General features: G+C 50.6%; 1 protein-coding gene across 6 annotated transcripts in view; it reads left to right on the top strand.

The window, feature by feature from the left end:
- Mlxipl (MLX interacting protein like) overlaps window positions 1-15850 on the top strand; it is a 48457-nt gene that overhangs the window by 8727 nt on the left and 23880 nt on the right. For 4 of the 6 annotated variants that reach the window (XM_028860659.2, XM_028860661.2, XM_028860660.2 and 1 more), the window contains exons 1-2: window positions 8145-8498; window positions 15056-15162. In XM_028860659.2, coding sequence (XP_028716492.1) covers window positions 8206-8498; window positions 15056-15162 — 400 coding nt within the window. In that variant the 5' untranslated portion in view covers window positions 8145-8205. Of the gene's footprint in view, window positions 1-8144; window positions 8499-15055; window positions 15163-15850 lie in introns of those variants that run through there. The other 2 variants (XM_028860664.2, XM_028860665.2) reach the window with 2 other exon arrangements.

Raw genomic sequence — 15850 nt, forward strand, 5'->3', positions numbered from 1 at the left:
AAATGTGTGACACTCTCCTGCCGCAGCCTCCCAAGTGAGGAAATTAGTGTACCGTCACTATAGGCTTGAGACACTTCTTATTTTTTTTTCTTTGTCTTTTTTTGGTTTTGTGAGACAGTGTTTTTCTGTGTAGCTTTGGAGCCTGCCCTGGATCTCCCTCTGTGGAACTCACAGGGAACTCACAGAGATCCACCTGGTTCTCCCTCCCAAGTGCTGGGATCAAAGGCATGCGCCACCACCATCCGGCCTTATTTATTTTTTTCCAGACAGGGTTTCTCTGTGTATCTCTGGCTGTCCTGGAACTCACTCTGTAGACCAGGCTGGCCTCGAACTCAGAGATCTGCCTGCCTCTGCCTCCTGAGTGCTGGGACTAAAGGTGTGCGCCACTACACCAGGCTCACTTTTTATTTTTTAATTTTATTTTTAATTAATTTATTTTTACTTTATGACAGTAGTGTTTGTCTGCATGTATGTCTGTGTGAGGGTATTGGATCCCTTGGAACTGGAGTTACAGACAGTTGTACGCTGCCATTTGGGGCTGGGAATTGAACCCTGGTCCTCTGGAAGAGCAGTCAATGCTCTTAACTGGTGAACCATCTCTTCAGCCCCTAACTTTTTATTTTTTTGAGACAGCGTCTCATGTAGCCCAGGCTGTCCTTGCACTTTGCTATGTAGTTGAGGATGACCTTGAACTTCTGATCCTCCTGCCTCCATCTTCTGATGTTGGGATCACAAGCTTGTGCCACGTCTTCCAAGCTGATGTGGTGCTGGGAATCAAATACACGGCTTTGTGCGTTCCAGGCGAGCATACAGCCAATTGAACCATGCTGCCAGCGCCAAGGCTCATATATTTGTTAGAACAATTGGATATTTCTGTTATGAAAATTAATCCAATCTGACTTCCTTTAACATATTTACATTTATCAATGTATGGAGGTCAGAGGACAACGTGCAGGAATCAGTTCTCTCCTTCCACCATGTGGGTCCTGGGGATTTGACTCAGATTGGCGGAGTTTGCAGCAAGCACCGTTACCTGCTGAGCCATCTCGATGGCCCACATTTCTCTTTTTTTTTTTTTTTTTTGATTTTTTCGAGACAGGGTTTCTCTGTGTAGCTTTGCACCTTTCCTGGATCTCGCTCTGTAGCCCAGGCTGGCCTCGAACTCACAGAGATCCACCTGCCTCTGCCTCCCGAGTGCTGGGATTAAAGGTGTGCGCCACCACCGCCCGACTTTCGATGGCCCACATTTCTCAATGACATTTGGACTCACTCATGGAGAAGCTCAATGCTCACGCCTAGACGAGGAAGTGGCTTCCCGCCTTGTTACCAGTTAGTCACACAGTTAAATCTCTCTCTGGTTTTTGAAACAGACTCTCACCCTTGGTCTCCACTGACTTGGAACTCACCATGTAGCTTAGACTGGCCCCCAGCTCACTGCAATCCTCCTGCTTCAGCTTCCCAAGTGCCGAGATTAGCAGTATGAGCCGTTGTGCCCTGAATCTTTCTAGCTACATAAGACCAGGTCTTAAAAAAACTAAACAAAAGGCTGGGCAGTGGTGGTGCACATCTTTAATCTCAGCACTCAGGAGACAGGCAGGCAAATCTCTGTGAGTTCAAGGCCAGTTTGGTGTACAGAGTGAGTTCCAGGACAGCCAGGACGGTTACGCAGAGAAACCCTGTCTTTAAAAACAAAACAAGCTGGGCGGTGGTGGCACACGCCTTTAATCCCAACACTCGGGAGGCAGAGGCAGGCGGATCTCTGTGAGTTGAGGCCAGCCTGGTCTCCAAAGCGAGTTCCAGGAAAGGTACAAAGCTACACAGAGAAACCCTGTCTTGAAAAACCAAAATAAATAAATAAATAAGTTTAAATAAACAAAAAAGGGGGGGACCCCAAAGCAAACCCTCTCAACACTCCTGTGACCTTCAACAGAGCTTCTGGTCCTATCTGCAAAATGGATATAAAGTCAGGAGGCTGCAGAGGTATCAAAGATCCCGTAGGTGATAAACTGGTCATAAATACCAGCTGTTCATCACCAGTCCTCACTGGACCCCTCTGAATAACTTCACCCCTAGGAGGCTTGATTCCCTTCTGTAAAATGGACATGGAAATGTTTTTTTTTTTTTAGTTTTATTTATTATGTATACAGCGTTCTGTCTGTATGCATGCCTGCAGGCCAGAAGAAGATACTAGGTCTCTATGTATGTAGATGGTTGGGAACCACCATATGGTTGCTGGGAATTGAACTCAGGACCTCTGGAAGAACAGCCAGTGCTCTTAACCTCTGAGCCATCTCTCCAGCCCTGGACATGGAGATGTTAACCACATACCCACAATCAGGAGGATGGCCAGAAAACAGAATCATGTACACAAGCCCCTATCTTTTATTATTTATTTTTATGTGTTTCACCTGCGTGCACGTTTGTGCACCGCACGTGTGCCTGGTGCCCCCAGAGGCCAGAAGAGGGTGTCAGATCTTCGAGGATGGGGGTTACAGACAGCTGTGCGCTGCCATGTAGGTGCTGGGAATTAAACCCAGGCTCTCTGGAAGAGCAGCTGGTGCTCTTAACCTCTAAGCCATCTCTCCAGCTCCCAAGTCCCTATTTTATTTTTTATTGAGATATAATTTATGTATTATAAAAATTCATCTATTTTCTTCTTGATAAAACTTTGGCTGGGCAGCGGTGGCACATGCCTTTAATCCCAGCACTAGGGAGGCAGAGCCAGGCTGATTTCTGTGAGTTGGAGTCCAGCCTGGTCTACAGACCGAGATCTAGAACAGGCACCAAAACTACACAGAGGAACCCTGTCTCTAAAAACCAAAACAACAACAACAACAACGACAAACCACCAAACCAAAAAAAAAACAAAAACAAAAAAAACCAACTTTGAATTGTATTTATTCATTGATGTAGGCATGTGCCAAAGGACGTGTGATAGTCAGAGGACATTTAGGGACTTGTCCTCTCCTGCCACCATGTGGGTTCTGGGGATCACACTCAGATCTTCAGGCTTGGCAGTGAGCACCTTTACCCACTGACCCATCTTGCTGCCCTCCCCCCCCTTTTAATTTTTAAAAACGTTGCCCATTGTTCGATGGTTCTTGGTGTGTTTGGGGTTGTGAAAGCGCTTCTACCATCCAATTCAACAAGTTTCATCACCTGCTCTTCCTGCCAGCCGTGGCCGGGACCCACTGTGATCCTCAGTACTCAAGAGGTGGAGGCTGGGGCATCAGAAGTTCAAAGTCATCCACAGTTACATAGTACATTCTAGGTCAGCCTGGTTTACAAGGGATCCTATCCTAAAAAAAAAAAAAAAAAAAAAAAATCAAACAAACAATAAACAGAAACCCTGCCTCCCCCAGAAACAAAGAAACAAAGAAAATTGTATCTGTACCCTCAGCTTCTGATTCCCCCACTCATAGCCCATAAATGCATTGTCATTTTTTTTTTCCTTTTTGAGACAGGGTTTCTCTGTGTAGCCCTGGCTATCCTGGAACTCACTCTGTAGCCCAGGCTGGCCTCGAACTCACAGAGATCCACCTGCCTCTGCCTCCCGAGTGCTGGGATTAAAGGCTTGCGCCGCCACTGCCCAGCTTAATTTTTTTTAACTTAAACATTTTTTTTTTTTAGATTTATGTGTATGAATGCCTTATTGTATTGTTGTGCCATGTGTGTGCCTGGGGAAGAGGGCATCAGATCCCTTGGAACTGGAGTTGCAGGTGTTTGTGAGCCACCATGTGGGTGCTGGGAATGAAAAAGTGTCCCTAACTGCTGAGCCATCTCTCCAGCCCCAGTTTTCCCTTTTAAGTTAAAGTTTCACTTATTTTGTGTGTGTGTCTGTGTGTGTGTGTGTGTGTCTGTGTATGTCTGTGTGTGTGTTTGCGCGCGCGTGTGTGTGTGTGTGTGTGTGTGTGTGTGTGTGTGTGTGTAGATCAATATGTGGAACAATAATAGATGGGTAGTTAGATGTATTTATAGAGAGATGGTTGGATAATAGATACATAGGTGAGTACAAGAATTAGTGGATGGGGCCTGGTCTGGTGCTTGCCTGCCTTCAATTCCAGCACTCAGGAGGTAAGGCAGGCTAGTCTACAACAGAATGAGTTCCAGGTCAGACCCTGTAAAAAAAAAAAAAGGTAGATGGCTGCATAGTTGATGCGATAGTGATATTGTTGTCAACTCAACAGAATCTAGAGTCACTTCTGAGATAAACCTGTGGACATGTCCAGAAGGGGATTCTTTGGATTTTGTTCATTGAGATAAGACCCGTCCACTGTGGGTGGCTCCATTCCCTAGCTGGGATCCTGGGCTATGTAAATGGAGAAAGGTTGCTAAGCAGCAGTGTCTTTCATGCTTTTTGCTTCTTGACGGAGGGTGTGACCAGATGCTCCAAGCTCCTGCTGCCTTGTCCTCTCCTCCATGACATGACAGTGCCTTTGAACTATGTGCCGGAGTAAACGCTTTCTCCCTTAATGCTCTATTTTACTACAACAACAGAAAAGTAACTAAGATACAGTTGAATGGATAGATAGATGATGGAGAGATTGCTTAGTTGATGAATGGGTGAATAACAGATGGACAGATGATGGGTGAATTTGATAGATGGGTAGATAGACGATGGGATGGATAAATAAACACTTGGATGGATAGATGAACAGATAGATGGACAATAGATGGTGGATAGATATTTAGATGGGTGGCATGATGTGTAAAAGAAAATGGCCTCCAAAAGGAGGTGCAGTCTTGTTGGAGTGGGTGTGGTCTTGCTGGAGAACGTGCATCACTGTGGAGGCAGGCTTTGAGGTCTCATATATGCTCAAGATACCGCTCAGTGTCTCAGACCACTTCTTGTTGCCTGTGAGTCAAGATGTAGAGCTCTCAGCTCCTTCTCTAGCACCATGTCTGCTGCCTGCTGCCTTGTTCCCTGCCATGATGATAACGGACTAAACCTCTGAAACTGTAAGCGAGTCACCACAATGAAATGTTGTCCTTTATAAGAGTTGCCTTGGTCACGGTGTCTCCTCACAGCAACAGAAACCCTAACTAAGACAGATGGACAATCGGTGAATAAATAGATAAATAGATGACAAATGGATAGATGGCGAGATGGATGGACAGATGGATGATGGTAGATGGATAGATAACTAAATACATGAAGGAGAGAGAACAGATGTTGAATGAGAGATGGAGAGATGGTGTACAGATAGAACATAGGTAGATGGATAATGGATGGATGAATGAACGGGTGAGTAGATAGATGGACAACAGTGTAACTAGCCGATAAATGTGACAAACTCATCTATTCAGCAAATGTACATTAGCGCTTTTTTTGTTGTTGTTGTTCATTTGTCCATTCATTTGTTTTGTGAGACAGGGTCTCACTATGTAGTCCGGGCTACCCTAGAGCTCCCTATGTAGACCAGGCTGGCCTCAAACTCACAGGGGTCCTCCTGCCTCTGCCTTCTGAGTGCTGGGATTAAGGGGGTGAGCCACCAAGTCTGGCCACATTAGCTCCTAAGGGGAAGTTGGACTGTAAAGAACAGATTGTTGATTCTGCCAGGGAATTTGCCATCTAGTGGGAAAGAGAGGCCGGTGCACCCATTGTGATCTCAGGCAGATCCAACTTGGCACTTCTGTGTGAGCAGTCTAGGGGAGAAACCTCAAGAGGTAAGCCTGGGAGGCTGAGAGGGTGTCAGGTAGGGTTGCTGGGAAAAACTGGGTTTCCGCACCCAGTCAAGATTCATCGTGGAGCCTGTGGACCGTGAACCAGACTTATTTATTTAAGAGGCTGTGAACTCTGGGCATTGGGTACTAGAGGGCAAGAGAGAGAGGCACCGAGAGGTGAACCAGGCCAGCTTACACCATGCCACCTGGAAGAGGCATTGTGTCATGTCATGCCACTGTGGACAAAAAGCAAGAGTCTGGGGCATGCTTGCGGTTGTTGCACACTACAGTGGATTTTGTTGTTGTTTTGAGGTTTTTGTTTTGACTTTGTTTTTTACGTTTGTGTTTATTCGTGTGTGTGTGTGTGTGTGTGTGTGTGTGTGTGTGTGTGTGTGTGTTAGAGAGAGAGAGGGCAAGAGCACACACATGTGCCAACAGTGTTCATGGGTGAAGGTCGGGGAACCACTTGTAGGAGCTGGTTCTCTTCTACCTTGTGGGTTCCAAGAACTGGTCATCAGGCTTGGCAGCAAGCATCTTGACCCATGAGCCATCTCCCCAGCCCTGCTTTCTTTTGGAGGGAGAGGGTCTCACCATGTAGTCCCTGGCTGGCCTCACACTTGCTCTGCAGCCAGGCATGACTTTGAACTCTGATCTTCTGCCTCTGTCTTCCCAGAGCTAAGACTACAGACGTGTAACACCACACCTGGTTTACAAAGTGCTGGGGGATTGAACCCACAGCTTCCTCTGGGCTGCATAGACAAGTACTCTCCCAACTAAACTACAGGCCCAGCCTCAGTCTGGAACTTTCTGTGCAGACTAAATTGGCCTATAATGATCTTGTCTCTGCTTCCACAGTGCTGGGAGTTTTATAAGTTTCTTCCTTTTCTTTTTTTCTTTTCTTTTGAGTCAGGATTCTTCTGTGTAGCCTGGCTGCCCTAGATATTGCTCTGTAGACCAGGCTGGCCTAGAAATCAGAGATCCACCTTCCTCTGCCTCCCAAGTGCTGCAACTAAAGACCTGTGCCACACCACCCAGTTTAAGCTTATCTTGTTTGTTTGTTTTTTGAATTAGGGTTTCTCTGTGACTTTGGCTGTCCTGCAACTTGCTCTGTAGACCAGGCTGGCCTCGAACTCACAGAGATCTGCTTGTCTCTGCCTCCTGAGTGCTGGGACTAAAACTGTGCACCACTACTGCCCAGCTCTAAGCCTATCTTTATGTTGCTGAGGTCTCTAAAGGTTTTTCTCAGGACCTGGGGAGTAGAATTGAGGTTTGAAGAGCCACTGCTGGTTGGGGTATGTGTGTGTAATGAAGCAGAGTCCCCCAAATAGAATCATCCATGATCCTTCCACCTGACTCAGCTAGTGAGAAAGTCTCTGGGATTCCACTCAGAGATCTTTCCCTTGGGGGTAGGAGGCCTGGGGCACTTGAAGCAGCTTTTGGACCAACATCTACACATCTAGATGAGACCTTGAGGCTGTGTTTCCATTCCTGTGTGGTGTGCCTCAGACAAGGGGTTTTTGTTTGTGCAGTGCAGGGGATTGAACCCAAGACCTTGTGAATGTTAGGTAAGCACTCTACCATTGAGCCATCCTTAGCTGGTGCCTCAGAAAAGGACTTTTACCTGTTCAGTTAGGTAGCGGTTGTTAATGCCTAGCCTGGTGTTTGTCCTTAAAAAAAAAGTCAGGGACAGAAGCTGGACCTTGGGTCAGTGAGGGAACTCCCTGAGCAGACAGCCTGCTAAAGGACAGGGGAGGTGACCTAGAGAGGGGGGACTCTCAGGAACCCCCCTTCTGAACTTTGCTGTACAGGTGTGGGACAATCCTAAGAGGACTTGGGTGCTAGCTCACATTGGGGGTCAGCCACACAGGACCCTGGAAAAGTGAAGAAAGACAGGTGAGGGACATACAGAACTCACTCTGAAGCAGAGAGTGATTCTTGAACTTGTGCTATTTCATTATTTAATTATTTAGTGTTTATGTGTCTGGGAATGCGTGGTGCCACGCTCACGTGTGGAGTTAAAAGGTCAACTCAAAAAGTCCAGTATCTTCTTCCACTGTGTGGGTCTTTGGATTGGAACTCATGTCGTCAGGCCTGGCGACAAACATCTTTACACGCTAGCCATATTGTTGACTCTAACTTAGGATCTCTTTGCCTTCACCTCCCGAGTGCTGAGATCTCAGACCTGCGCCACCATGCCAAGTTTCTGTGGTGCGGGTGATCGAACCCAGAGCTTCGTGCATGCTAGGCAAGCACGCTACCAACCGAGCTGCAGCCCCATGCCCAGCCAAGCTTTTCTGAGACCTGAGAAGTAGAGACTAAAAAGGGCTCATAACAGAAAGAAAGGCGCTGCACGCCAAAGCTCCAGGACCAGTACCTGGCTCAGTGGTTATATTAATTTAAGCCCCACCTACCACCAAGGACACGCCCATCTCGAGGGCCTATCAGAAACAGGGGCGTGGCCATGTTAATAAGGTCCAGTGGGCCACGTTAGGAGCTCTAGCTGCTCCCCAGAGCGCAGGGGAGTTGGCGATCACAGTGACCATGGCGCGCGCTCTGGCGGATCTAGCCGTGGATTTGCAGGTGCCCCGGGTCGTCCCCTGCCCGGATTCGGACTCGGATACAGACTCGGAGGATCCGAGTCTCCGGCGCAGCGCGGGTGGCTTGCACCGATCACAGGTCATCCACAGCGGACACTTCATGGTGTCCTCGCCGCATAGCGACTCGCTGACCCGGCGACGCGACCAGGAGGGGCCCATGGGGGTCTCCGACTTCGGGCCGCGCAGCATCGATCCGACACTCACCCGCCTCTTCGAGTGCTTGAGCCTGGCTTACAGGTGAGGGCGGACTGGGGAGCCCGAGCTCCCAGCTTTCCGTGGGGGACCGCGCACTGGGGTTCTGGTCCCACGCTGCTCCGGGGAACTCTGGACACAGCCTAGGCATCCTCCCCCTCCCCGGGTCCTGAGCCAGTCTACTGACCCCCGTGAATCATTTGCGATTCCCCTGCTCGTGGCGCCGCGGTCTTGCCCTCCACTCCTGCAGGGTCTCTTGCGGTGGGGCCCCTCTCCCTGCTTCTCTTGCCTCTGCCCTCAAGAAATGCCAGGTGTCCCTCACACTCCCCAAACTATAAGCCATCCCGTCCACCCCCTCCTTCCCTCCATTCGTGTGATTCCGGGACTGTTTCGTCTATCCCCAGCAGTCCCCTCAAAGTCCCACTCATTCCCCCCCCCTCCGCACACTGCAGTTCTCTCGGGATCGCCCTCATAGCCAAGTCAACTCATGGATACAGTTTCTCGCCCACTCCCCGATTGCCTGCACATCATTTGTTTGGTTTGATTTAGTTTGGTGAGACAATCTCACTCTGAAGTTCAGGTTGGCGTGGAGCTTGGTAGCCCAGGCTAGACTCCTATCTCAGCCCACCCCAATACCGGGATTACTGGCCTGAGCCACCACGCCGGATTTAGAACGCTATGTCAAGGTTGGCGGGAAGAGGTTGCCCAGGACCTGCCCAGAGCCAGCAGGGGGTGCTGCAGTCTGCCTTGCTTCGGGTCCCCGAACCCGGTATCTGTGGGAGGCTGTAACGCAGCCAGGAACCCCTTGCTATAGCTGAGAGCTCCGGAGCCGCGCCCAGCTCCAGCCCCACCTACATGTCCCAGAGGAGGGCGCGAACTGGGGTCCTGGCCCAGTGCCCTGGAGCAAAGTTCCCGGGAGCACAGAGACCAGGATAAATTATCAACCGAAAACAGTAGGAGAGAAAGGGGGATCGGCCGGCCTTGATCTTTCCTCTCTGCAAATACCACTCTTCTTCAGCGAGCCTCCTCCCTTTCGTAGAACGGTTGGCTGTAGACCGGCACCTGCAGCCCCATTGGGGACCTGGAGCAGGGGTGGGGATTGCAGGGGAGCGTGGCCTACCTCGTGGCGGCAGAGCTGCGCGACCCCATTGGCTGGAGGCAGTGTAACCTTGGCCCACATGTTCTGGCCCCAAGCCCGGGTCATGTTGCAACCTGATAGTTCAGGGCGCTGAGACCGATGTGGAAAGTTCAAATTCCTTGTCCCATTCCCCCTCCCCCGCCCTCGGACATCATGAGACTGCCTGGGAAGGGGGCATCTAAGGTCTCAGAAGACCAGAGGCAGCTCACACTGGCACAGTGTTTTAGCTACCAAAGACTCCCAGTTATTGGGGTCTCATGGAGGAGCGGAGGATAGCCTTACCCCGCCCTCTCTCTCGTTGAGAGGGTTTCATATGGTAGATCAAGCTAGCCTGGAACTCACTATATAGCAGAGGCTGGCCCCCCCAAGTGCTGGGATTGCAGGCATGAGCCACACGAAGCCTGTGGTTCCCAAGTTCCCCCAAAGGGTCTCCCATTTCCTACATTCTCTACACAACAGTCGTCTTGGGCTGGCTTGCTGGGCCTCTCAGCTCAGACTGAACAGCGAAATGGGGAGAGGTTATAGGGAAATAGTACTAGAAAGGACAGAACACGGTCCCAGAACTGCTGCTCCCTTCTGAGGCTGACTGGTAGGCAGCTAGGGTGGAGAGTGCCACGTTTTCTCCCCACAGAGCTTAGAACATTAAATTCTCTTAAATGGGATTCTAAGCACCGAGGATGGGGGTGGCCAAGTACACAGGAGTCTTTGGTTTCGCACCCTTGGTGAAAGAATAAAGTATGGACTGGGAGATCGGGCTCTACAAGGGACTGTACTTCCTGCATCAAAGTGGCTGGAGAGCATAGACTCCTCAAAGTTGCCCTCTGACCTCCACGTGCCAGGCACGCACACCCCTCCCAATAATAAGAAATAAAAATAAAAACAAAAGCGAGCACCCCATGCTCAAGCTCATAAACCATGCGTGGTTGAGCATGCCTGGGATCCCAGAACTCAGGCTGAGGAAGGGGGGTCAGGAGGAGGTCAGGGTTATCCTCTGCTGCGTAGGAATTTAAGGTTCAAGGCTAGCCTGAGATTCAAGAGATCATGTCTCAAATAAACAAACAAACAAACAAACACAAGCTCAGACGGGAAGACTTAGAATCCAATTTAAGACGAATAGGGTTCTGGGATTTCAGAGGGTGAGACGATCCAGAGAGCAGCTGGAAAGGTGGGGGTGGGGCACACAGGCAGGGGGTCCAGGGGTGGGTGGAACTGGTCAGTGAGACAGGGAGAAGGACAGCCTGCCGACGCCTGCCCGTGTGCCTCACCCTTGCCAAGGAGCCCTTCTGGCACACTGTGTTCCCTGGTTCTGTGGGTGGAAGCCCTAGGGAGGACAGCTGTATGAGTTCCAAGAAGGCACTTGTCTATCTAGGGAGCGGTGGCGTGGGGTCTACCATCCCAACACTCCACAGGCTGAGGCAGGAGGGTGAGGATCCAGACCAGCCTGGGCTCCATAGCCAGTCCCCTGTGTTAAATAAACAAATGGACACAAAAGAGGGACTCCCGAGCTAGCTCTGTTGATAAAGTATTTTCCTTGCAAGCTTGAGGGCCTGAGTCCAATCCCCAGAGCCCACAGGGAAAAGGGCCGGGCTTGCCAGTGTGCGCTTGTGGTCCCAGGGCTGAGCCCAGAGACGGATGGATGCCTGCGGCTCCGTGGCGGCCAGCTTAGCTTACTTGGTGGGGATGGGTGAGTTCTAGGGCAATGAGAGACCCTTGTCTCAAAAACCAAGGTGGATAGCATGCGAGGAACCGTATTTAAGATCGTCCTCTGGCCGGGCAGTGGTGGTACACATCTTTAATCCCAGCACTCGGGAGGCAGAGCCAGGCAGATCTCTGTGAGTTCGAGGCCAGCCTGGGCTACAGGGTGAGCTCCAGAAGGCCTGTTCAGAGAAACCTGTCTCAAAAAAAAAAAAAAAAAAAAAAAAGATCGTCCTCTGGTCTCCACAAACAAATCTTTCCCTCCCTCCCCCCTCTTCCTCCCACCTCGCTGAGGTTTTCTGTTTTCCCTCATTGCTCACAACTTTTGATCATTGGCCCTAGACTTCTTTTTTTTTTTGTACCAGACCAGACCCTTCCCCTCACATACATCCAACCTAATCCTTTCCTTTCGGCTTCGATATTATCAAGGGCTCATCTCCCTCAGCCTAGGCTACCAAAACCTCTGAGGGAGCTGGGAGAGGAACAGCGGAAGGCTGAGGTAGGACCCTGGGTGAGCAGAGCCTAATGGTTGCTGGGATACAGACAGGGGCCACAAATTTAGGAGTGTCCCCCACTCACCCCACACCACAAAAGAAGCTGACCCAGGAAGGCTCAGAGTCCCCCACCCAATCATGTTGCCTTACTGGACAGATGGTATTTATCTAGCCATGGGAGGTAAGGGGCCAGCCATCAGGCTGGTGTAGCCTATTTGGGTAATGAAGCCTGTTGTCTCCTGAGGTGGCAGCCCCTGCCGCCCCACGTCCCACACCCTGGCAGTCACCATTAGCCCAAAGCAAATACTGGAGCTTGGAGACCAGAGAGGAGAGGGGCCCAATAACCCATGCACTCACGGAAGCAGGAAGGGAGAAACAAGGAGTCAGGTGGCCACCTACCCACCCCTTACCCATATCATGAGGGGAGCCACTGGGCGAGCAGGCCTGACTGTGCGTGGGTGCGTGCGTGTGTGTGTGTGTGCGTGTGTGTGGTGCGGTGGGTGGGGTGTGTGTGTGTGTGTGTGTGTGTGTGTGTAGTGCTGAGGATGGGATCCAGGTCTTGTCCAGTTCCTGGGAAAGCTCGCTGTCACCGAACCACATCCCCAGCCCCTCACTGGGGGATTCTAGGAAGAGCCACACACCCCCAACCCGAGCCTGGCCTTCTGGAAGGCAGAACCTTAGGGGCTTCTCGGAGCGAGGAGTGAAAAGATAGATGGGAGTGACGTAGATGCAAGCTTGGCTTCTAGATCGTGAGGAAGGAAGGTTGGAAGGATAAGGCTGAGATGGGACGGTGTCCAAGACCTTTATCGTCTTCATCTTGGCCGCTTCGGTCGGCTTCCCGGTGGTGATAACTTGGCCTGTTCTCAGAGGGACCTTTAGAATTGAAGCCATTACCTGTACACAACCCCTTCACACCGTGCGCTCTGTGGACCCCAGGTTAAGGTCAAGGTTAACATTCTGTTTCCATGCTGTCTTCCTTTGGCCAAACGATTCTTTCCATCATGCTGCCTGGCAGAAAGGCATGACTGCCTGCTTCCTCTAGATGGCCACACATGTACGATGGACACATGAGCACTTCCTTCTTATCCAGGGAAACTGTCCCTCTTCCCCTAAGTGTCTCATGGACCTATGGAAGCCTGACTGACAAGCAGAAAAGGGACTGGAAGTGAGGCATGGTGGTACACACGTTAAATCTCAGCACTCAGGGGGCAGAGGCAGACAGATCTCTGTGAGTTCAAGGCCAGCCTGGTCTACGTAGTGAGCTCTAGGCTAGCCAGGGCTACATGGTAAGATCCTGTGTGTCCCTACTATGCAGTGTCTCTTTTCCTCCCCTGCCCTGAAGAAGGTCTTTATCCTACCCCTAAGAAGTGGGTGTTGGGGCTAGAGAGATCGCTTGGTTGGTTGGGAAGACTCGCTGCTCTCTCAGAGGATGCAGGTTTGTTTCCCAGCACCCACATGGCAGCTCATAGTCATCTGTAACTCCAGCTCCAGGCACTCTGATGCCCTCTTCTGGCCTTTGTGGGCACCAGGCATGCATGTGGTACAGGGAGACACTAAAGACACAAAGGTGTAAGAAATGGGTATGAGAAGCTGGGCATGGTGGCACACACCTCTAATCCTAGCACTCTGGAGGCAGAGGCAGGGGCATCAGGAGTTCAAGGCCAGCCTCAGCTACATATTGAGCCCAAGATTACACACTCAAGCCTTACACTATACTATCTGAAGACTAGGTAAGACCCTCTCTCAAAGACAAAAGAAAGAGAAAGATGTGAGAGCCCTTCATGATGTTACATACCCCCTATAATTGCTGCACTGGGGTTGCCGAGGCAGGAGGATTTCCTGGCTTTTTAGTAGCATATATTAATTATACAAGAGTCCATTTAATTATGGCATCTTTATACCTGTGTATGATGCATTTGGATTACACTCTCCTGCCCTCTCGCACTGCAGCTGACATCCATTCTTCCTCTTCTTAGTTCCCTTCTATTTTCATGTCTTTCTGCTTATGGGGGGATGGAGTGGGGGGTCCCCTGTCCTGGCACTCACTTTGTAGACCATGCTGACCTCAAACTCAGAGATATCCACCTGCCTTTGCCTCCCAAGTGCTGGGATTAAAGGTGTGAGCCACCACTGCCCAGCATCATGTCTTACAATTTTAAGTAACATTTATTCATTGTGTGTGTTCGGGGAGGCGGGGTGAATGCCCTGGTGTGATATCAGGTCAGAGGACAACTTGTGGGAGTCTGTGCTACAGAGTTCCACCGTGTGGATCATGGCGGTCACACTTGGGTCATCAGGCTGGACCTCATGTCTTCTGTTGTTGTTGTTACCTGGTGAGTTTAGGGTTGCCATAGGCTCATGGCCGAGGGGTTATTTATAGGAACATGGGCACCCTACCAGTGTCTTCACCGCTGTAGAAACCATGTCCCCCTCTCCCAGCAGCCACCGACTGCCTATAGATCCTCACGGAGCGGTGAGACCTCCTCTAGCATCTCTCTGACCATAAGGTGACATGATTTCCAATTCCAGGCCAGCCTGGGCTACTTATAGAAACTCGTGGGCTGGAGCGATGGCTCAGTGGTTAAGAGCACTGCTCTTCCGGAGGACCCAGGTTCAATTCCCAGCACCCACATAGCAGCTCACAGTTGTCTGTAACTCCAGTTCCAGGGGATCTGGCACCCTCACACAGCTGTACATGTAGGCGAAACACCAATGCACATAAAATAAAAATAAATCTTAAAAAAAAGGAAACTCTTTCCCCTTCTACACACACACACACACACACACACACACACACACACACACACTGCATGTGAAAACTCTTCCCCTTGAGGCCAATGGACAGTGTTACTCTGAAAACAGTTAGTAAGAAGTACCTGTCACTGGGCAGTGGTGGCGCACGCCTTTAATCCCAGCATTCGGGAGGCAGAGGCAGGTGGATCTTTGTGAGTTCGAGGCCAGCCTGGGCTACAGAGTGCCAGGAAAGGCACAAAGCTACACAGAGAAACCCTGCCTCGAAACCCCCGCCCCCCCAAGAAAGAAGTACCTGCCTTTGGGTGGGAGATGACCAATGGATACGGGGTGGGGTCTGGATGTCTATTTCTACGGTTTGCCTTCAGGGTAGGAATTTCGGGCATGTTAGATAATAGAGAGGACTTGGGGATTCCGGGGAAATCCCAGTTACTGATGATGGAAGGGAAGGGTAGTAAGTATAGAAACGCCTCCATCTTCTCGTCGCCACCCCCCCCATCTTTTCCTCTCATCCTCTCCCACAGTGGCAAGCTGGTGTCTCCCAAGTGGAAGAACTTCAAAGGCCTCAAATTGCTGTGCCGGGACAAGATCCGCCTCAACAACGCCATCTGGAGGGCCTGGTACATTCAGTGTGAGTGGGTGCCCTGGGTCCCTTGGGGCTGGGAGGGTTCTTTCCAGCCTGAGGGCTCCTTTCACAGAACGCAGAGTCAGCACCTACAGAGTGCATGATGCCAGCCTTGTGCGGAGGGCAAGCCCTCGGGACTAGGACCCTTGAACAGCCTCCGGCCTTCAGAGGGTCTTGAGGAATATGTGCCAAAGGTCACTTTCTCCTGGGAGATAAGGTGCAGCAGAGGGCACTTTGAAAGCTCTGTGGGAGGCTGCAATATGGGTGCCAATTCAAGGCCCGTTCGGTAGCCCCTTCACTAAGTAAGCTACTTGGGATTCTCTGGTAAAAAAAGCCTGTTAGAGCCAGAGCTCAGGGGTAGAGCACCTGCCTAGAGTCCCCCAGTGAGGGGCTGGGGTGTGGCTCAGTGGTAGAGCACCTGCCTAGAATCCTCCAGTGAGGGGCTGGGGTGTGGCTCAGTGGTAGAGCTCCTGCCTAGAATCCCCCAGTGAGGGGCTGGGGGAGCTATCCAGTGGTAAAATGTCTGCCTAGAATCCACCAGTGAGTAAGGAGTCCAGAGTATGGATCAATAGTAATACATTTACCTAGCATGTTCCAGCCCCTGGGTTCCATTTCCAGTACCACAAACAGGATGAGTGGGAGCATTTACATTCCCCGCTGGTCATTACTTAGTAAATGAGGAAAATTCTGCATG

This window comes from Peromyscus leucopus, chromosome 23, assembly GCF_004664715.2.
Source record: "Peromyscus leucopus breed LL Stock chromosome 23, UCI_PerLeu_2.1, whole genome shotgun sequence".
Classification (NCBI taxonomy): Eukaryota; Metazoa; Chordata; class Mammalia; order Rodentia; family Cricetidae; genus Peromyscus; species Peromyscus leucopus.